The sequence below is a fragment of the Fusarium odoratissimum genome (assembly GCF_000260195.1).
Source record: "Fusarium odoratissimum NRRL 54006 unplaced genomic scaffold supercont1.1, whole genome shotgun sequence".
In the NCBI taxonomy this organism is placed as follows: Eukaryota; Fungi; Ascomycota; class Sordariomycetes; order Hypocreales; family Nectriaceae; genus Fusarium; species Fusarium odoratissimum.
The window spans coordinates 654,140-673,862 of NW_022158687.1; the positions used below are offsets into that span (position 1 = coordinate 654,140).

General features: G+C 49.8%; 6 protein-coding genes across 11 annotated transcripts; 3 read left to right on the top strand and 3 right to left on the bottom strand.

Annotated features, from left to right (window-relative positions):
* Positions 1 to 1,751: 1,751 nt before the first annotated feature.
* On the top strand, positions 1,752 to 4,587 carry FOIG_00236 (uncharacterized protein). 2 transcript variants are annotated; one of them, XM_031196282.1, is made up of 3 exons: positions 1,752 to 1,833; positions 1,965 to 3,001; positions 3,050 to 4,587. In XM_031196282.1, the coding sequence occupies exons 2-3, from the start codon at positions 2,484 to 2,486 to the stop codon at positions 4,287 to 4,289; spliced, it is 1,758 nt and encodes a 585-aa protein (XP_031072049.1). In that variant the 5' UTR covers positions 1,752 to 1,833; positions 1,965 to 2,483; the 3' UTR covers positions 4,290 to 4,587. The 2 variants fall into 2 exon arrangements, with proteins under 2 accessions (XP_031072049.1, XP_031072048.1); XM_031196281.1 differs by having other exon boundaries at positions 1,752 to 3,001.
* FOIG_00237 (uncharacterized protein) lies at positions 4,581 to 6,871 on the bottom strand. Its single transcript, XM_031196283.1, has 2 exons — positions 6,001 to 6,871; positions 4,581 to 5,953 (listed from the first exon to the last, which is right to left on the bottom strand). Exons 1-2 carry the CDS (start codon positions 6,841 to 6,843, stop codon positions 4,712 to 4,714), a joined length of 2,085 nt encoding a protein of 694 aa, XP_031072050.1. The 5' UTR covers positions 6,844 to 6,871; the 3' UTR covers positions 4,581 to 4,711.
* Positions 6,872 to 7,046: 175 nt separating this feature from the next.
* Positions 7,047 to 10,438, bottom strand: FOIG_00238 (uncharacterized protein). Its single transcript, XM_031196284.1, has 2 exons — positions 8,192 to 10,438; positions 7,047 to 8,139 (listed from the first exon to the last, which is right to left on the bottom strand). Exons 1-2 carry the CDS (start codon positions 9,084 to 9,086, stop codon positions 7,322 to 7,324), a joined length of 1,713 nt encoding a protein of 570 aa, XP_031072051.1. The 5' UTR covers positions 9,087 to 10,438; the 3' UTR covers positions 7,047 to 7,321.
* On the top strand, positions 9,477 to 9,956 carry FOIG_00239 (uncharacterized protein; the record flags this gene model as incomplete). Its single annotated transcript, XM_031196285.1, has 2 exons — positions 9,477 to 9,565; positions 9,731 to 9,956. The coding sequence occupies 2 exons, from the start codon at positions 9,477 to 9,479 to the stop codon at positions 9,954 to 9,956; spliced, it is 315 nt and encodes a 104-aa protein (XP_031072052.1).
* Positions 10,439 to 12,060: 1,622 nt separating the features above from the next.
* FOIG_00240 (uncharacterized protein) lies at positions 12,061 to 17,046 on the top strand. 5 transcript variants are annotated; one of them, XM_031196286.1, is made up of 5 exons: positions 12,061 to 12,904; positions 12,960 to 13,079; positions 13,139 to 13,405; positions 13,455 to 15,193; positions 15,243 to 17,046. In XM_031196286.1, the coding sequence occupies exons 1-5, from the start codon at positions 12,698 to 12,700 to the stop codon at positions 15,385 to 15,387; spliced, it is 2,478 nt and encodes an 825-aa protein (XP_031072053.1). In that variant the 5' UTR covers positions 12,061 to 12,697; the 3' UTR covers positions 15,388 to 17,046. The 5 variants fall into 5 exon arrangements, with proteins under 5 accessions (XP_031072053.1, XP_031072055.1, XP_031072054.1 ...); XM_031196288.1 differs by having other exon boundaries at positions 12,061 to 13,079; XM_031196287.1 differs by having other exon boundaries at positions 13,455 to 17,046.
* FOIG_00241 (uncharacterized protein) lies at positions 12,167 to 19,691 on the bottom strand. The gene is made up of 2 exons (XM_031196291.1): positions 19,527 to 19,691; positions 12,167 to 19,453 (listed from the first exon to the last, which is right to left on the bottom strand). Exons 1-2 carry the CDS (start codon positions 19,593 to 19,595, stop codon positions 15,800 to 15,802), a joined length of 3,723 nt encoding a protein of 1,240 aa, XP_031072058.1. The 5' UTR covers positions 19,596 to 19,691; the 3' UTR covers positions 12,167 to 15,799.
* Between the last annotated feature and the right edge of the window lie 32 nt (positions 19,692 to 19,723).

The window sequence follows — 19,723 nt, forward strand, 5'->3', positions numbered from 1 at the left end:
TCCGCTTTGCTCTTCATCTGTAACTCACTATATTGTGTTGTTCCAACTGAACAGCTCGTAGTGTCCATGTTTTGCATATGCGCCCCTAAATGTAAGCCATCGTGATTCGCTCAAGTTGACCGTTGGGGGCTGTCACTTGAATACATACTTCCTTCTCGACATCAAGGCTATTGTATGACAGACTCAACTTGATCCGCTGTTCCATTATATTTCCACGGCACGTTCTATCTCAGCTTGCAGACCACTTTGTGTAGTTTTGATCTTGGTTTCTTGAATATCTGACTGACACGCTGGTGAAAGGGCTAGTGGAGGAGACCTAGCTCTTGAAGCTTTCTCATTTAATCTCCCCCACGAATCACTTCCAGACTCCACATGGAAGTTTATACTCATTGTTTTCAAGACTTCATGAAAGTGACCATGTCTTTGTTCACAGTTAACCACTGACAGTATTCTCAAGCCACGCTCCTTTCGTCATAGTAAACTGCTGATGAAGTTTTCCAACAGAGAGCTTGTTTGGTAACTCACAAACATTATCACTATGATAGCATTTGCGGAAATATGTCATGAATTAACCGCCACTGGCTGTCCATGAAATTGAGCATTTATAGTCTCCTTTGTTGAGATGATGGGGTTGATGACTAAAAGTGAAAGAGTCCACTTCCCTGCCTTATCGTGCATGATGTGATCGCAAGCTGCGAACCTGGAGGGTGTAGACGTAGATGATACACTCCATCGTGATACAGTCAAGTCACGAGTTACACAATAAATAGGTATCGCATCGCCATTTTAAGGACCTGAACTGTTCGCCCGTGTTGGTCCTTGATTAGCCAGGTGGTCACATCATGAAAGCGATAGCCCTAGTGAACTCGTCACTTTAAGTATTGTCTTGACTTGCTGAAGTCACTGCTCGGCTACTCCTGAGTAGACTTTGAGACTAGTTAATAAGATATACCAGGAGAACAATATTCCCCTTCCCTAGACCCTGTACTTGTTGTATCAGGTCTGGGACAGGAGCTCTAGATATTACTCATGAAGACGAGGCTTCACAGATCAAGGAAGCACTACACACGCTAAGCCAGATCATTAGCCCGGATCCGAATGGGTCGGCAACGAGCCGAGTTATGTATTTGACTGCAGGAATCCATCAAATATGGTCGACTTTCACAAAATACATATATATTAATAGTTCCGGCGTTGTAGACTAACAGTAGAGGCTCAACACTTGTGCACCTTGTAATGCAACCTCGTATCCTATCCAAAGTGTATCTTGCCAAATATCTTATAGATATTTCAAAAAAGCTATTTGGGGTTACCGATATGAGGAAAGGGGCTTATGGTTATGCTTGTATATCCAATGTCAGCCAGGTTCGCAGTTGCACCAAGCCATCCATACCAGGGGTGAGAGTCGCCGCGCCTTTAACTTGCGGTAGTACATGGACCTAATGTAATATGAGACACTGGATAGCTCTTACTCATAGAGTGACTAATTATAAAGCTGTGTTCAGTGATACAAATAAATCACTGCATGGAGTCAAAATACTTCTCAAACGCCAACCGGATATCAAGGAATTGGTGTTGAGCCCATGTTAGTCACTTACAAGTGCCGTCAGTGGGCGCAATTAGCTCCGAGCTGGCTTCAAGACAACTGACGTCAATATCCTGTTTTACCAAAACATTTTCTTCGTATCAAAGAATTAGATTTGGCCTTATGTTACCGTAGCCCTGTCTTACTCTATGTCACGAGGATGACTTTCAATTGCGCGACCTGCAAACCCCGCCGTAGTAAGCATTCTCTTTACGGATAGATCTGCACAGTCAGCGGTCAAAGCCAAAGTGAGCCTTGAGTCTCGGTACTTGGTATCACGAATGAATCAGTTCCTTGGCTGTTTGAAGTCACTGACTCAATATTTCTTCCATCGAGATCTTGACCATTGCAGTTGACACTGGGCTTATCGTCTTCCCAGCCACCTCTATCCGCTCACCTCACCCCGCCCTCAGCACTGTCTTGGCCCTTTTTAAACTTACAGCATCAAAGAAGCTGGGCTGCATCCTTTAGCTCAGCCATTGGATGGCATCATGGTGAGCTGACCTATCCCATCACTTGCCGGCCCTCCATGGCTTTATCGTGTCCCCCCCCCGCTCCCAATGCCAGCCTTGTTGGAGGAATGCCAATGGAATGTCGCGAGGAGTTTCTGTGCCGCTGTGACGGGGCGTTGGCTTCTTGTACATGAACCTCGGTCGTGTTAGAGCTGCATCAGGCGTTGGGTGGATGGATGACGGTCAGTTGCAGATGTAGCTGCAGCTTGTTCTACCATAAGCTACCTTACCTATCTATGGCCCTCACCTCTTTTGAGCTGAGCTGGGTCTTTGCCTCTCTTCTCTTTCAATTGCCTCTCACCTCTTCGATGGTGAAGGAAGAGCTTCGCTTTGATTACTTATAGTTGACCCCCCACTGTATTGTCGTGTAAGACACAGCCCTCAATATGATTATGTCCAAGCTCTTCGCAGCTTTACCTCTCACCCATGGCGTTATTGCACAATCCGCTGGCACTGGAGAAAAGGTCTGGGCTGCCGTCGCATTCATCAACCATGGCGAAAGGACACCCGTAATAGCCAATCTTCGTACCGTCTTAACACCCGAGGGAGCTCAGCAGATGCTGCGACAAGGAACTGCATTCCGTGCTCGATATATCCCAGACGGCGTGAACGACACCGACTATCAGAGCATTCAAATCGCTTATCTCCAGAATCTCAAACCTGATGTGATTGATAATGACGACCTCGACATTATTACTCAGACAGATGAATGGGTATCGACTGGTGCTCTGGCTTTCATGCAGGGCTTCTATCCACCATCACCCAACGCATTTGATAACAGTACTGGAGGCGAAGAGATTGCTGTGAATTTGGCCTCGAGTGATAACAAGACTGAATATCCTCTAGACGGATATCAATACCCCAGCATTCGAGCTCCTGGTTACTACGACCCAGAATCAACAGCGTATGCTCATTGACCTCTCCCTACCTACATTTGACTAATACAATACAGATTACAAGGCACTTCGAGATGTTCAGCCTGGCAGACAGAGATCACCACAAACCTAACGCAGGAAACCGGTCTCGACGAGCTCTATGATTCAACTCTGCCCTTCTACCAAAACCTCTTCTCTACTGCTCCATTTGATGGCACAATTGACATTGACTACGCCAATCTCTGGAACGCATACCAACTCTGGGAATTCGTTGATTATCAGTATCGACACAATGAGACAGTCCACGAGGGGCTCAAAAACGCAAACTCAACGTTGTCTTTCCTGAACACTTATGCACTATCCATGGAGCGCGCACAAAACAGCTACCGTGGCTCGGACGACGACAGCGAGCTTGGTGCTCTCTACTCTGTCGCTGGCCGAACTATGGCGTACAAAGTTGCATCGCAGTTTAGGAGCAACATTCGCTGGGGAAGCAGCTACAACAAACTCACACTCATGTTTGGCTCTCTCGATCCCATCGTGAGCTTTATTCAACTCTCAGGTCTTGTCACACCGGACAACATGTTTCAAGCGCCTTGGTCAACACTCCCCAAGCCTGGCGCAGCATTGATCTTTGAGCTCTTTGGTGAAGACCCAGATGATCCTGATCGACAGCCAGCCACGGACAGTCTTCGTGTGAGAATGTCCTACCGTGCTTCAGCAGATGCGGACGAATCTTTCCAGAACCAGCCCATCTTCAAGTCTGGTCCTGATGGTATCGCATACTCGAGTTTCATGCAGACTATGAATAACCTTGGAACGTCACCTAACCAGTGGTGCGACGTTTGTGGCCCGACACCTGCTCCTTGGTGCATTCTCGTCAACTCGGATAGCTCCAACTGGGGAGATGACTCTTCAATTGGGCCAGTCATCGCAGGAGCTATTGGAGCAATTATTGCGATCGCTGTTCTGGGTGTTCTACTCATTTGCCTATGTGTCTGCGGCGGCCTTCGATTACGCCGGAAGGGCCCTGAAGGGTCAACAGACGGTGCCGCTGCTGTAGGAGGTGCCGCAGGAGGCTTCAAAGGTCCAGAGAAGAAAGATGGCGATGCGGATGTGGTGGTGACAAATCAAGGCATTCATCATGAGCGTGTGGGTAGCTGGGAACTCCGAAGTCCAAACGAACTACCCCCTCAGACTTCTGGAATCGTGACCAAGGACTTGGGATCTCCTCCTCAGAGACGATCATTGGAAGACAGTGACGACGACATCAGCGTTATGAATGCGGCACCAGTGAAGGCTCGCGAGAGTGTTTGAGTAAGTATGAATGAGTGAATGGAGAAACTATATGGAGGAACTTGGACTGGACGAGGAACTTTGCATGCATGGTTATACCCTTTGATTCTTACAATCGTTCGAGCTATTGATACCTACTGGGATGGATTTTACAGGCGTTGGTATTGGCGAATTTGCATATACACTCGTTTGGAGATGTTGATCATTGGCCATATGTGGCATAAACTGAAAGGACTGTTACTATATAGCAGGTACTCCAAATTGACTGAACTGAGACTATCACTTGAACATAGACTGAGTTTGAACATTGCATGACGAGTGAATGGTTGGATGTTAAGAATAATATCACGATTGTCGTTGAAATAATGATCTCTAGACATCTTGGTTTAGTAAAATGACAGGTAATGGATGTTTATCCAAGGGGTATCTATATCCCACACGCCTCACACAATAGCAAACTCCTCCTCTTCAACCCCATCAAGGTCAAAAACCTCCCCATTCATCATCCCATGAACATAACACTCCCCGACAAGTATCCACGTCCCGTCATCCTTTCTTCTTAGCAAGAACGGTGTTCTACCTCCATACAACACAACGACCACATCTCCAGCTTGCATAATATCCGGCCCAACAACAAACCATCCCCCAAAAGTTATCGCAAAACCTCGATACCGCGTAACAAGCGTTGCTTCATGGCTCCATTTGAACCCGTCTCCCGTCTGCGCAAGCTCTTGTATCTCTGGTGAAACAGCACCGGGTTTATCTAGTGCGCGGACAAGATACGCTGCGCCGTTGGCGAGCCACTCATCCTTGGGAATACTCTCATACGGCCGTGAGCGATCTGCTCCGATACACGCGTTTGTGAGTGTTTGCACAAGGGCGAAGAAAGCTGACTCGCCGTTTCGATAGCGTTGTCGTAGGTTGAAGGGTTGGTTTCGACCACAGATATCTCGCCATAAACCCTCGATAGGGAGGCGAAAAGGGTTATTGCGACGGAAGTGGAAAGCGTTGTTCCAGAATATCCATGATGGTCGACGGATACGATCTAAGCGAACACCGTAAATGTGAAGAGCTCTTGTTTCTTCGTCGATGTATAATTGCGGCCGATACTCCCCTGATGCTCTATGAGGAGTCACAGGTGTACCCATGAGATGTAAAGGCACAACGCGCCAGTCTGGAACCCAAGTTGGTACCTCTCCCCTCTCCATAATTCGTTTCTTGTATGTAGCTGGTATAGCATGACAAGCAGACAAAAGCAGAAGTGATTCGCACCCAGAGAGTTCTCTTACTGCTACATCGTAATAGATATCTTCTATCGATCTGCTATAATCCGCCACCAGCTCTGCAAGGCTTGAACTACCGGTGTGAATGGAGAAGTGGCCGAGAAAAGCATAGACATGGTCTCGAGGGTCTTTGGACAAGAGATGCCTTGCACGATGAAGTTCGTATATGAAGGCTGCGCGGTTATGGTTGACATCGTATGCCTCCTCTGGCTCAACAAAGCGTTGATATAAGTATCGGATGTTAGGTGTAAAGACGGCGAACCGTGAGCGTAAGAAGTGATAGGTCGTATTCAAGATGCCTGCAACTGACGATAGAATCTCCCAGTCAATCTCTGCATCGCCCCAGCAGAGAGTCGCCGGAGCTGCTGTTCCTATTTCTTGAACAATCCATATACGATTAAACTATTCTCGTCAGTATAAGGCATTTCAGTGTCTCTCATAAAACTCACCCATGGCAGCCTCGATAGATTTGAGAACGGCACCCAAGGTTTCCTATCCTGACTCAACAAATCTTCCGAATGGGCTCTTTTGAATTCATTATGCAGCTCCTCATTATTAAACACTCCATGGAGGTAGTGAACCATCTCCATAGCCGCCTGCCCATGCCCTACCTTGTCTTCTCCGAGCCATACCAAGACATGCTTCGCTCCCTTGTAAATAGCATTCATCAGACTGACTTGCTGACTTCGTTCGGCAATATCATCCTGGTTAATGCAGACTTGATCCGCCCATAAGCGTCGCTGTGTAGTTGCATGTCTCATACGACGGAGAGCACCCTCAATGCTCTCTGTTAATGGCAGCGATTTCCCATCGCATATAATCTCAGAGGATCGACCACCTGTGCCCCAGCAATATGAGATGGCTTCATATTGTGGGTTGAGATCAAGATTCTCGAAACCGAGATGACCGACTAATGGGTCATTACCCGTACCAGGCTCAAGAGTGAGAATGCGGATTGTAAAGTTATTCGTGAATGGTATATAGGTGTATGTCTGTGGAGCTGACGGTTCTGATGGATGGACGACATCGGCCATGGATGATAGTAAAGACACAGTCGAGCAATGAGCCTTATTTGTGAAAAGATACCTAGAATGGGACGCTGAACGTTGATGGTGAGAAATGTTATGCAGACCGAAACTTGAAGGCCCAGTTCTTTTAGATCGCTTTCGCGAAACCTCGACCGACGGCGTGGAATTAGTTTCTTTGTAGATCGTCAAATCACTAGCATGAGCTCTTTTTCGAAAAGCACGTCGACTCATTAGTTGAACTGGAGATATAGACTTAGGGGACATTGCAATTATCACTGAACCAGAAACGGAATGACACGGTACTTAATAGAGCCAACGAACGGTTACTGACATCCAACACAGCCACTCGTCATGGTTCTTTTGCGGAGATCCATGCAGGCAGTCTTTACAGACAGTAGGTCAGCGCTAATGTAACCTCAGAGATGCAAGAGGGCATAGTCATAGTACATCACGTAGAAATAGGACAGATCATGGCCTTCAATGTTTAATTTGTGATATCGAGCGGCGGTAGGCCTTTCTATCTAACTATACACAACTTTCCTGTGTCATCAATCGTTCCGAGTGTGAGATACAAACAAAATAGATAATGCGACAAAACCTCGCATGGGCGATTCATCCTTTGTGCCAGGAACGCCTAAACCCATCCCAGTCCGCTGGGAATCCCAAAAGTTACAAATAAGAAAGTAATGAAGCGCTTAGTGCATGTCCTTTTCCCATCCCCCACAGTCCATTAAACCACTCTTTACAGGTCCATGGTAAGTAGTTCTAACCTTGTTGTAACAGCATCACAGCTGGCGCTGATACGTTGCACGCGAGCCATAGCCAGAGCAGAGATACATTCTTCCTCACCGGCATCGACAAGTTCGAGACGGGCAAGGACCTTTTCGGACTCAACACCGCCAAAGATGTCAACATGTGACAGGCCCTCGGTATCAAACTCCTTGGGTTGCTCAGTGGTGGTGGTGGCGGCTTCAGTGTGGAACAGGGCGAATTCAGGGTCAGACTCAAACTCAAGATCGATGGGAGCGGCATCAACAGGCTCAGAAACCTCGGGCTTCTCAACTGGGCGCTCAATGGCGGGCACCTCAAGCTTCTCCTCCTCAGAGTCGAAGATGGGCTCAGCAAAGTTGGAGGTCTTGCCAGAGAGAACAGAAGCGTCAATAGCATCAGGAAGCTCAGGAGTGTCGACGACAAAGACTTGAGGCTGGAAGTTGAAAGAGCCATCAAGGGTGAGCATGGAGAAGTCCATGTTCTGCTCAGGGATCATGGCCATACCAATCTGGTGCTGAGAAGACTGCTGAGTGTTGTAGGGGTTGATGTCCTTAGGCACCTGTCGCTGCTCGGGTTGAGGCTCGACCTTGAGCTGAGGAGTCTGCTGAACAGCGGTAGGGTTGCTGCTGAGGTTGTCCAAGAAGTTGGAGAAAGAAGGCGAAGAGAGAAGCATGCGGGTGAGGTCGGTCAGACGCTTGTTCTCGTCCACGAGAGCTCGGTTCTGAGCTCGGAGGTCACCGTTCTCACTGACCTTGTTGGCAATCTCAGTCTCAAGCTGAGTGATGTATTCTGAGACATGGTTAGCACCGTATTTCGATTAATCGTGACGGAGTAAACTTACCCTTTCTGCGGGAACGGAAAGCACGGGCGGAGACCTTGTTGCGAAGCTGTCGTCGTTCCTTGCTGCTGAGCTTCTTACCCTCCTCGCTGGCCAGGAGGCGCTCATCCTCATCCATCTCCTCTTCGTCCTTCTTGGATCGGGGAAGGTTGGCCATGGGGCTGGTAGCCTGGCTCTCGGGCATTGAGGGCTTGGCTCGCATAGAGTTCAGGAGCTGAGTAATCTTCTGCTCAACAATAGGGTCGGTAGGCTGAGGGGCCTTGCCACGAGACTTGGGCTGCGATGCCTGGCGCTGAGCCTGCTGTTGTTGCTGAATGATCTGCTGCTGCTGTCGTTGTTGTTGCTGAGCCTTGGCAAGAGCGGCTTGGGAGTGAGCACCAGGCCAGAGACGGCCGTTGTTCTGTGTAGGTAGAACGGGTGGTGAAGGAAGACCAGCGTTCTCTTGCTCAATGCTGCTAGGGTCGACAGTGAAAAACTGTTGTGTCTCGGTCTGCGACTCAAAGTCCATATCGATATCCGAAGCACCCAAAGTAGCCTGCGAAGGAGATGTGTTGAAATCAAACAGATCAGCCTCGGGGCTGAAGGTGGTTAGGTAGTCGATATTGCGGAAGTCTTGGTAGCCAGTGTTGTTTGTCTGGTTAACAGCCATGGTGTTGGCAATAGCACCGGGCACAAAGCCGGTCTGTTGTCGGTACATGTCATAGTTGTGACTGGGACCGCTCAGGCTCTGGGCGGTTGTGGTGGCGGGAGCAGCGACAGCGGCTGAGATAGGGCTTGCGAAGGTAGCCTTTGATGTTCCCGATGGTGATAATGAAGTAGCAGGAGACTGGAAGTTATCGTACTCGGTAAGATCGAGGAGAGCGTCGATATCGACGTTATTCTGGCCAGGACCCGACATATTGTTGTATCAGTTCGGCGATACCGGAGGATGTAGTCTTTGATGAGTGAGAGATTGAATTCGTCGCCCAAATGATGATAAGTGGATGACTCGAGTATTGTCGCGATAGATTTGGTATGTTGTGTTATCTTGTTTAGAAGATCGTTGAAAAGTAGTAGTTGTTGAGAGATGGAAGTTCTGTAACAGAAGCGAACGTTTGGAAGTTGAGAAGGGGAAAGATGGAACCAGGCAGACAATCGGGAACTGGGGAGGGACCGTGTTCTATGAATGGGGTGGGTGCCTTGGTCGGCGGTACGTACCCGCCGGGTCCGACAACAAGATCCCCGGCGTGTCAGGGAGGAAGAAGCTGGTGAAAGCCACTGAAGCCCACTTGGAGAATCCACTATAAACATGCTCAAGGCCCCCAACTTCAGGGACTCGGCCCCTGAATTGATTCCATTCGAGCGCTATGAACCGCTAGATCCAGGTCTCTCTGTCAGGTAACGCCGGCCGTTGTCAGGGCTGACCAGGGAGCAGGGATAGATCGGCGGCCGGGAATCCGACTAGTGAGAGAGAGGAGTGAGGACGCGTCAGCTCTTTTCTTGGGTTGTGCAAGCCAAGGGTGGAAGCCAAGGGCCAAGGAGGTGGATAACTCATTGGGGCAGCGCCGTAACGATTGAGGCCAATCAGGATGAGCCTCTGACGACCGAGCCTCTCAGAGACAGCAGCGAGCGTATCCCTGTTTCGCCCTCCGAGGGGTGCGAAGCGAACAAGGTGCGAGAGTCTAGCTCCAAGAAGAGAGCGAAACGAACGAGCAGAGACGTCTGCGGCCTGAGGATGACGACGCTCAACTGCCCCTTTGGGACAGGCTTGGTGCCAAAAAGCCCATGATGGAGGCATTGCGCTGGTCTTTTTGGTTCCTCAGAGTCTCATGGCTCGTCTTTGGCTGCGCTTTTTCGTATGCATTTCTGGTCCATCGTCGACTTCACCTGCAGATGCAGCTACGAGCTTACGTCTCTCATCCTCTGAGGCTTCGTGGCCTGGGCTTAATCTGGTCAAGCCTCAGGTTGATTATTCTTCTGCCTGCGCCTGAATACCAACGTCCCCTCCTGTTTGAGGTTATCAAGCTTGATGCAGACAAAGGCACGGCTAAATAATTCCTCCGCCCAATAGCTCTGGTATGGTTCAATGTGATAAGAGAAGATCAATCTCATCGTCACCGTTAATCCCGGCGGCTGCTCCAACCGGACGGCAAAGCGGCAGCCCATTGCTATCGGTTATCATGGCTGGAATGCTCATCAGCGGCTTGCTACAAGAAGCCTCTGACCAATGATGTGTGAACTCTGCAGACTGGAGCGCAGTAAACAACAAATACCAGCCAATTCACTGATCAGCGTGGGCGGGTAGTGAAACTTGTGTTCCGTCCGACCCGAGCGTGGCTGTACAAAACAATAGAATTGTGCCCTTACACTGGCTGGTATGCTTTCCAAAGCTTGTCTCCTGCTTCTAGAGTCCACTATTACGATGCTCAAGTATAGATGCAGCTACTTTTCCTCAAGCGATGCATTGCCAACTCAGATCATCAGGGAGGAATCGCTGATATGATTCATTTCCCTCGATTCTTTGCTCATTTCAATAAGAAATGAACAGACAAGGTCTTGCCTTACCGTAAAGACATTGCGGGGATGACCATCACCATCAATATCATCTGTCGATTGCACTGCCACCGCCTTCATATCCCAAAATCCCACCACCGCGAGCACAGTCCATTTCAGAAGCCTGAAGAGTCCCCGAGTCCATCCCACTGGCTGCTCCATCTCTCATTGCTCGCTCTTTATTCCTGTTTGCTCACTATTTTTTACTGTGCCACGCTGCTATAATCGTGTAAACCCACACAGTAACATCAGCGGGCACCCATGAGGCTGTGTCGTCGTCGTTATTGAGATGGTTTGAACCACTCATCTTCTCTGGTGGTCTCCGTCGTGCCACAATGAATGACATCGGGTGTTAATAACGCCGTTATGCCGTCGCCGGCTCTAGATGTTGAAGGCACCGAGTAACCTTCGGCGTTTACAGTGCTGCTAGTATCCGTACGGAACGGATCTGTGTTGACATCCAAGCCTCAAACCTGGTTTGTTTTTTTTTCGCCACTCCCCAACCAATGAGTGTTGGATTCCCGTGACAAGACAAACCGATCGACAGTCTCGACAAAAATAGAGCTTCCCAGTTTGTGGTCGCCCTGGCGCTGGCTCAACTGCCGCCCTGACTATCTTCCCCACTGCCCCTGACGATGATGGACAATGACATTATGACACAAGAGGATACGGCGTTTGCCGTTATTGTGAGTTTCATCCAAAACGCTTTGCTATGCATCGACCGAGACTTGTTTCACAAAACGACGGTTCTTCTTTCGTCGACAGTGGTTCTGTCACTTCATCCCACATACCGGAAGCCTCGAACAAGCTTTGGTTAGGGGGTTTTGCCGTGGCGGGAGTCTCGAATTATGGTCGATCGACTGATTATCGGTACCAGGCTTGAAACATCTGGTTCACGTTACGACTCGAGGGTTTACCCCTTTTGGGCTTGTTCTTGAATTCTCAGCCATCTGCAAATTCTGATCTGAAGTTCTTGATTCAACCTTGTGCCAAGACTTCGCTTTCGCTTTACTCAGATCTAATACAACTGCCGGCGGTGATGAGAGCTTAGTTTTGACGATCCTGGCCAAAGAAGATTTTAGCATTGATAAAATTTCGCATGGTTTAAAGAGCACAGCCCATGCAAATTAGCTACTTTGGTATGCTGGTCTCGGCGTCGCCTAAAGTTCTGAACTTTTCCAGAAGCTAGATCGTTAGCGACTCCAGTTCCAAACCGCAAGCACATAGCCTCTGCCAAGACCGTGATAAGGTAAGATGCAATGAGATTTCAAAACTGTCCATGCTGTAATAAAAATAGCTCCATGTGAATGTTTCTTGCGCCTCGATGAATTCAAGATCAAGACGGTTCAAGGTCACATGCATAATCACGTGTCTTGGTTCACGTGATCATGAAACTGGTTAGCACGTGATTGGCTCCGTGAGACAGCCTGACTCTAGTTTCAGCCTCTTGAGGCCATCCATCAATGGCCCCATTCGCCTGCATCTGCATGCATTTGGAGAACCTCGTCGGAGCCTTACGCCCTACAACCGTGCGCGCCCAACTGCACTCGCGCCTGAACAGTCGTGTCTGACATATTCCTCGCCCGGCCAAAGTGTCAACTGGAACGCGCCTATCGGTTTGTATATACCGTGTCTGTCTATCTGTGCCTTGTTGCGACTCGTGAAAGATTGAAACAGTTTCGGCCCGTCACATTTCGTTGTTGCATCGCATTGCATAGCATAGCAGAGTATTGCGCGGCATCGCACGCATCGCGACAGCCTATTCTTCTTTGCTTGTGTTCTCCAACTTTGAAGATACGGTTACCACCCTTGCACTTGCAAACAGGTACTGCAAAGAGTATCGTCCTCTGCAAACATATCGCGTTCTACCAGGCCTCAGAAGGTCCTATCAAGTTGCTATTTCAGTTCCCTCGTCGGAACATATCAACTGGAAATCTATCACTCGCCACTATGGTAAGCTGACCATAGCCGTACAAAATGGGGAGAGAAAAACGAAACCTGCCCGCGGCTGTGGCAGGTGGCCCAAAGGAGAGGCATAGACGTGCACAAAGATCTCAGTATGATCATACAGCACCTGTCCCCCCTGGCTTTGTTGCCAAACCAGCTCTTCCAAAGACAACGAAACATCACTCGTACTTCGAGTTTGTTGAAAACAAGGATAAAAAAAAGAAGCTTGAATTCCAGGTATAATGCGACTGTTGCGCAACGAGGTCATCACAGCACTCACCACCATGTATAGATTACTACAAAGAAAACACCCCCTCCTGGTTTCGAGTTTGTCCCTGCCGGCAACCCTGAACTAACTCAAGCATGCAAAGAACTATCACGAGAAAAAGATGCCATGATATTTATCGTATCGGTATGCAAAACACAGATGTATTGGTCTCGGCCGTCTGTTACTAACCTGGCCACATGAAGAACGCAAAAGAAGCATCCGGCTCAAATATCTTGGCTCACCAAGTCCATCGCATTGGACATCATGTTAGAGAAACAATCGTCGAGGAAGCCCGCGCGGGTCTAGGACATATCATGGAGAACATGCTTCCAGCAGCTCGCGGCGCCCCCGAACCCATTCCCGAATCTCAAGAGGAATACGATGCACAAGTTGACGCTGCATTACGCGATTTGTTTCCCAGAATTCCAAACACCGATCGACAGATGATCATCGAACATGCTTTTAGACGGGTTTGTTCTCCCTGACACCTTTATACAGATAAGGTATTTATTATTATAGGATCCAACGAACAAAAACAACAAGGAAAAAGTAGGCCTTTCGGATGACATAACCCTCGCTCGAAGGGTTCAACTCGCAGTGCTCGCTCACATCCGTCATACCCATACAAGGTATGATACTTTGCTAAGGGAGACCACGTGGCAGAATGCTCGCAAAGTTGTCGAGGCTCTTTGTTTGGACACCCTCGTCAAGTGGCGAGGAGATGAGGAGAGCGGTCGGGACCAGCTGGATGAGATATTGAGGGAAGTTGTTGTGATATCCGACTCAGAAGGTGAGGAATCCGGCAACGAGTCCGACTCATCAATCGAAGAGGTTGTGTGTCAGTATACGAATCCCATTCCCAGCAGGCCTGTACAGAATATCTCTGGCCAGGCGGGTCCCGGTCACCACCAATCTCCCAGACCTAACCAGGGCGCACGAACGCCCGCCACGCCCAAGCCAAAAGGAAAGGTGAAGAAAGCAAAGCGTAAGACATCCGCCGAGAAGAAAGGACAGCGCGGATTCAAACGGTACCAAGCATGGCAAGAAGCCATTGACAGAAACCGCAATGTACAAGAGCCAGCTCCCCAATCTCCCCAAGGGCCATCTCCTCAGTATACCCGTGGTCCCCCGCCGCCTACGGCTCTGGTCCCTTTAGGTGATGAGTTGCCTGCTGCATCCCAGCTCAGAATTGTTTCTGGAGGTGCGGGACCTGCACCCTATGAGAACGGTTATGTCGGGAAACCTCAGTATCCCGCAAATGGCCATTTTATAAGTACAGGGCCACAAGTTGCCCGCAAGGTAAAGTCACCATTTTATGACGCGCCACCTAGCACTCATCCGCCTGTGTCGAGAGTGGCCGATCGGCTACAGGATATGTTGGTGCAATCCATTGAGCCAGCGTCTCCTGATACTATGAAACCGTCCTTTGTGCGTGCAGTACCCCCTCGGGGACAAGGCTTCAGAAATGAGCCCCCTATGACCACCAGTATGCAGCATCCAGTTATCATATCTTCTCCATTGCGAGGCCCTCTTACAAGAGGCGAGCCCATGGAAATATCACGACCTGTAATGGGTGAACCGTTGGTTCATGGAGATAGGCCCTACCAAATCCCTGGCCACGATCCCTCACCACCCCGTGGTCACATATTCGATGCCCCTGCGCATCGCTATAATACAAGATCTCATGGAATACCTGCTCCTCCGGCTCCTTTGGATCCTTCATATCGTTATGATACAAGATCGCGTGGAACACAGAACAACCCAGCGAGGATTTTAGTAAGTCGTCGGCCATATGACGAGCCACAAAGACCAGGAATTCGTGATACCCCAGTTGTCATGGAAGATCGTGGTGGGTTCTATGAACGAGTCCCAGTTCATTCAACTGGAGACGTTCCAGCATCATCCCGTGATGAAGCAGGGCCTGGCTCGAGGCTTGCTCCGGAGCCATATAGAGTTGCAAGGGAGCAACAGGCGGCCCCTTGGCAGGAAAACTCCCGGCTAGTACCAGGCAACCGAACCAACGCAGACACTGAGATGATCCCCATCAATCGCGTGTCTCTGGAAGATCGATATCGCCCTATTGTAACGGACAATCGGGCCAGACCAGCTCATGTCCCTGTGTCTTCAGGAGCTCGAGGTGATATTAGAAGTTACTTTGAGCGAGACTCTCGTCCCATCCGTTATAATCCACCTGGCCCAGAGCCTCGTCCGGTCATAAATGAGCCATTGGCACCAGGCTACGAACCGTACCGCGAGGTGTAAGCAGAGTGTGGCTCGTCAAATCAGAAAGACACTAACACGATATAGTCGTTACGAAGAACGAGTACCCGAACCCTTTCAACATCGGGAGCCAGTGCATCGATACTACCGAGAAGAGCCCGTTGTTGCAGGAGACGGTCGACCTCGGCCTCTACACCCGCGTCGAATGGAGGATGTAATTGTGCTTGAGTAATGCTGCAAGATGATTTAGAGAATTGCGGATACTGTTTGTTTTGCTCATGATAATGCATGTGCGTAAAATATTTGAGCGCGTTGAGCATGGAAACAGGCGTTGGAGGTTACATTGTTGATATTGCAGTCCGGCAAAAGCGATTGTGATGGAATGAACTTTGGACGATGGCATGATCTGATGATACCCCGATCGGAGGAAAGACTTGACTACTACAAGAACTAGTATTTGAATTGTTAGACATTTGGACGAGGCCTTTTACTCCCCATAATACGATGATGAACCGTATACGAATGGACTTCATAATTGCTCGACTTTTATTTACCCTAAAACAACCCATGATCTAAACTCGAACTTGAAAAATAAAACGAATGCCGAAACCTCATGACGCATGGAATGGGTATAAGTATGGCATCTAGTTGCGTCCTCTCCTAGGCTTTCCCACGCCAGACACTCCATGTCTCTTCTCAACACCAAGCCCCTTTCGTCCTGCAGCAATGCCTCCTCTTCCACTCTTTCCACCACGACCGGCTCCTCTACCGCGGAAGCTTCCACGGCTACCCCTATCCCGTCCAGGGCTGATCCTGCTCTTGACTGCCGCAACATCGTTGTCATCCATCTCAAAGTCCTCGTCATCGTCGTCCTTGGTGCGACGGTTGGAGAACTTGAGCTTGCCTCCGCGACCGCGCTTGGCGACGTCCTTGCCCTTGAGAGCGGCGACGTAGGCACCAACGCCTGAAGCCTCAGGGTTGGGCTCGTCGACGTCCATGGCACCCTCGTCGTCACTGTCCTTGCCGAGGATGAGCTTGCCGTCGAGGTCGACCTTGGCCTTGGTGCGTGTGGGCTTGCGCATCTTAACAGGCTTAGTAGAAGAGATGTTGGCCAAGGCCTTCTTGTCGAGCAGATCGAGAGGTTCGTCGTCGTCTTCAACAATATATGTCTTGCCACCCTTCTGGGCCTTCTTCTTTTGCCTAGGAGCCTCATCGTCGGATTCACCATCATCATCATCAGAGTCACTGCTGTAAAGGGCCTGGTCGTATTCGTTCTCGAACTGGCGCTTGGGCTGAGCCTCGTCGTCGTCACTATCGTCACCGTCATTCTCACCCTTGGCAGCATCCTTCTTCTTCTTGGAACGTTCCTTGGTCTTGCGGATGTTGACGATCAATTTCTTGTCGTCATCAGGTGTGTTCTTGTGAATATTATCATAACCAAAGCGACGGACCATGCGCTCCAGAATATGCTTGACCTTGGCCTTGAAGTGACCCTTGTGCTCATGACTCCAGACAATGAGGTTGGGCACGAGAGTTGAGAGACGAGGAAGCATGAGCTCGACAGGGAGGCCAATAACGCAGACCTTGACGAAACCCAAGCAGCTCTTGACGATCTCTCGGTTGTTGGAAGTAAGGAAGAGATCCATGGTCTGGACCAAGTCAGATAGAGTAGCGTCACTCAGTTCGCTTCGGAACTCATATAGAAGTCGGCTGATGGCCGTAATAGAAGCTGAGATCATGTGAGGTGTGCTGCCAGCCAAACCAGCGCTGACCATAGTGAAGAACTCCTCGATATTAGCGGTTCCAGCAGGGGCATCGTCGGGCATGTGAGGAACCTTGCTGTTGTCGATGGATGTTCCATTAGCCTGCACCATACGGTGTCCCATGCGAACCAGGAGCTCATATGCTGTCTCACGGGCACGCTCATTGTTCTCCTTGCAAGAGATGACAACTTCGCTGAGCACAGCAGGAATGAAGTGAAGGGAGGTGTCGGGAATGAAAGGTAGGAGGGCGATAATGGCAGCAAGGCGCTCTCGTCGAGCAGGAGCTGAGACCTTCTCGGTGCTAGAGAAGATAAGTTGCTGGAGCTCAGCACTTCTCTCCTGAAGAGCAGCCTTTCCGACCTCAGAATCCGCTAGGCGAGGAATGAGCTTGTATGCCTTCTTCTGAAGTTGAGGCTCCTCCTCCTTGTTGATGATGACTTCGGCAATCTTGAAAAGAGCGGCGAAACTTTCCCTGGGGAGATAAACGGACATTGTGATGACGAGGTCCATCAATGTCTGGGCTGTTGAAGGCATGTGATCCTTGGACTTCTGGCTCTCCTTCTTCTTCTCCGCTGGCTTCTCCTTCTCTAACTCAGTGGCGAGCATAGTGCTGACTCGGTCGAAAGTCTCCATCAACTCAGTATTGGGTGTGATGCTAAGGAAGGTGTTGATGGTCTGAAGGATGGGGCCCCGGCTTTGGGGGAGAGTTTGCGTGTAGACGTTGAAGAGGACTGCGAGCATGTTGCCTGCAAAGTTGGAAAGGTACTCAAGATTCTTCTTGGCATCAGCGCGGCTGACTCGGCTCTGAAGAACGAGATCCTCCTCCTGGTCCTCAATATTGGCAATAGCTTGGTTGGACTCGATCAGAGTCTTGAGCGCCCTGCAAACATCCAGTCGCAGCTCAACTTGCTTGTACAGGAGGTTAGCCAAAATCTCGGCGAAGCCCTGGTCGAAAGCCTCGGTAAGATCCAGAGGAAGATCGCAGTAGCCGGGAAGAGTAGACCAGATCTGCTGGACAACTGTTTCGTAAATCTTGACCTCCATTGTCTTCTCAGCCTGCCCATGGTCAAGAACCCTTTGAAACATAACCTCACTGAGAGGAACCATCTCACTTTTGAAGTGAGCTAGGTTTGTGTTGCTAGTGTAATCTCGTAGAATAGGGAACATCCAAGCACGGCCTGGCTGGCCCTTTGCTGGCTTTGCGAGGTTGAGAGGGAGAATTGAGAGAACAGCCTCGGGACCCATAGCTCGGATAGCCTTTCCAATAACATCGTCAGCCTCCTTCTTGTTGCGGAAAGAACCGTTTTCTCGGATTTCGCCGATAGTCTTCGTGACGTTCATCATGATAGGATAAGACCTCCATCTCAAAGTATCGAATATCGCTCCCAAAACGTTGAAAGTCTGGAGCCAGGCAGCCTGGAACTGAACAGTCAAAAGAGACTCTGCTGACTTGGCCAGCTTCTCGAGAACCTTCTCGTCGAAAATTGAAGGCTCAAGGATAACATTTTGAGGGATACAGTTGGCCATGAAAGACACTAGACATTCTGAGGCGGAAATTCGAATATTCTCGGAGGGTGCCTCGAGGAACTGGGCGACCATATCGAACAGCTGGGGGAGGTTCTGAAAAGTCTCCTCAGGCTCGACCTGGGCGGAAACATCGTATCCTCGGGACAGAATGGCGAGCCACGGGGGAACAAGCTGGGTGTCGTTGGCAGCTGGTCGCAATTCGGAGATAATTTCCATAAGTCGTGGGAGCTTGGCTGATGAGACCTCATCTGTCATACCCTCGAAGATCATCTCAAAAATTTCGAAAGACGCCATGGTCATGTACTCGTTTCCGCTCTTTGCGATGCCCAAGAGGAGCTCGCATAGAGACTCGATCTTCTTGCTAGGCCAGCCACCACTGGCAGCCGCAACAGTCTTGACCAGTTGAAGAGCGTGGATCATAGCAGGGTCATGGCTAACATCGGCCTTCTTTCCCTTGCGCGCCTGCGCAATCTTGCCGGCGAGATCCTCGAGGTTCTTGGTAGCAGTTTGGGCGCACATGTCGGCAGCAGGGTGATCCAGGGAGGGGCTCGGAGGCGGGTTTCGAAGAACCGTCTTCAGAGCATCTTGCGACCTCTTTCGCACCTTTGGTCGGTGGTCAACAGACATGTTCAAGAGTCCAGCAACAGCTCGTCGAGGACCGATTTGGGAGACAGAAAGCTCCCAAGAAGCGGCATCCTGGGCCAGAAGAAGAGATTCGAGACATCCTATGGACGATCGCAACAACGGGGCTTCGGCATCCTGCAACAAAAGTACGGGGGCGAGAAGAGTAAGAATCTGTGTAAACTTGGATCGGAGGAGAGGTTGGGGGGCATAAGGCGTAACGACGTCGAGAAGGTAGACGACGGGAGTCGCCAATTCTGGATTCACGGTGTCATTGCTGTTCGCCTGCTGAAGAAGGGCGAGAAGAGCGGCAAAGTATCCTGTTGGCGTAGGAGCCGTGTTCTGTTCCTTGAGAGTCGACTCGACGGCCTGAAGTACAACGACAGTCTACAAGCAAAAGTTGTTAGTGTGCGACTCAAGATTGAAGACGCTGGAAGTGAGAAAGTAAAGTAAAACATACCCTCTTCTGACTCTGAAGTCCAGGGGACTTGATCTTGTCCAGCTTTTCAGCTAGAGAAGGGGTCGCCATCTTGATTCTGAGCAATTCAATGCGCAACCACCAACTGGATTAATCGTTCGGTGAAAAGAGACCCCAGCCAAAAATTCCCAAATTTTTACTTGCTTATCGCACCCCGCTGAACCGATAAGGATTTGATG

Excerpts from the sequence above, each read along its gene's own strand:
- FOIG_00241 (XM_031196291.1), bottom strand. The coding sequence starts at position 19,595 with ATGGCGACCCCTTCTCTAGCTGAAAAGCTGGACAAGATCAAGTCCCCT. Across the intron at positions 19,454-19,526 it reads GACTTCAGAGTCAGAAGAGG|ACTGTCGTTGTACTTCAGGC; the intron begins GTATGTTTTACT and ends TTTTGCTTGTAG.
- FOIG_00237 (XM_031196283.1), bottom strand. The coding sequence starts at position 6,843 with ATGTCCCCTAAGTCTATATCTCCAGTTCAACTAATGAGTCGACGTGCT. Across the intron at positions 5,954-6,000 it reads ATCTATCGAGGCTGCCATGG|TTTAATCGTATATGGATTGT; the intron begins GTGAGTTTTATG and ends TGACGAGAATAG.
- FOIG_00236 (XM_031196281.1), top strand. The coding sequence starts at position 2,484 with ATGATTATGTCCAAGCTCTTCGCAGCTTTACCTCTCACCCATGGCGTT. Across the intron at positions 3,002-3,049 it reads TACGACCCAGAATCAACAGC|ATTACAAGGCACTTCGAGAT; the intron begins GTATGCTCATTG and ends AATACAATACAG.
- FOIG_00238 (XM_031196284.1), bottom strand. The coding sequence starts at position 9,086 with ATGTCGGGTCCTGGCCAGAATAACGTCGATATCGACGCTCTCCTCGAT. Across the intron at positions 8,140-8,191 it reads TTTCCGTTCCCGCAGAAAGG|AATACATCACTCAGCTTGAG; the intron begins GTAAGTTTACTC and ends ACCATGTCTCAG.
- FOIG_00240 (XM_031196286.1), top strand. The coding sequence starts at position 12,698 with ATGGGGAGAGAAAAACGAAACCTGCCCGCGGCTGTGGCAGGTGGCCCA. Across the intron at positions 12,905-12,959 it reads AAAAGAAGCTTGAATTCCAG|ATTACTACAAAGAAAACACC; the intron begins GTATAATGCGAC and ends CACCATGTATAG. Across the intron at positions 13,080-13,138 it reads CCATGATATTTATCGTATCG|AACGCAAAAGAAGCATCCGG; the intron begins GTATGCAAAACA and ends GGCCACATGAAG.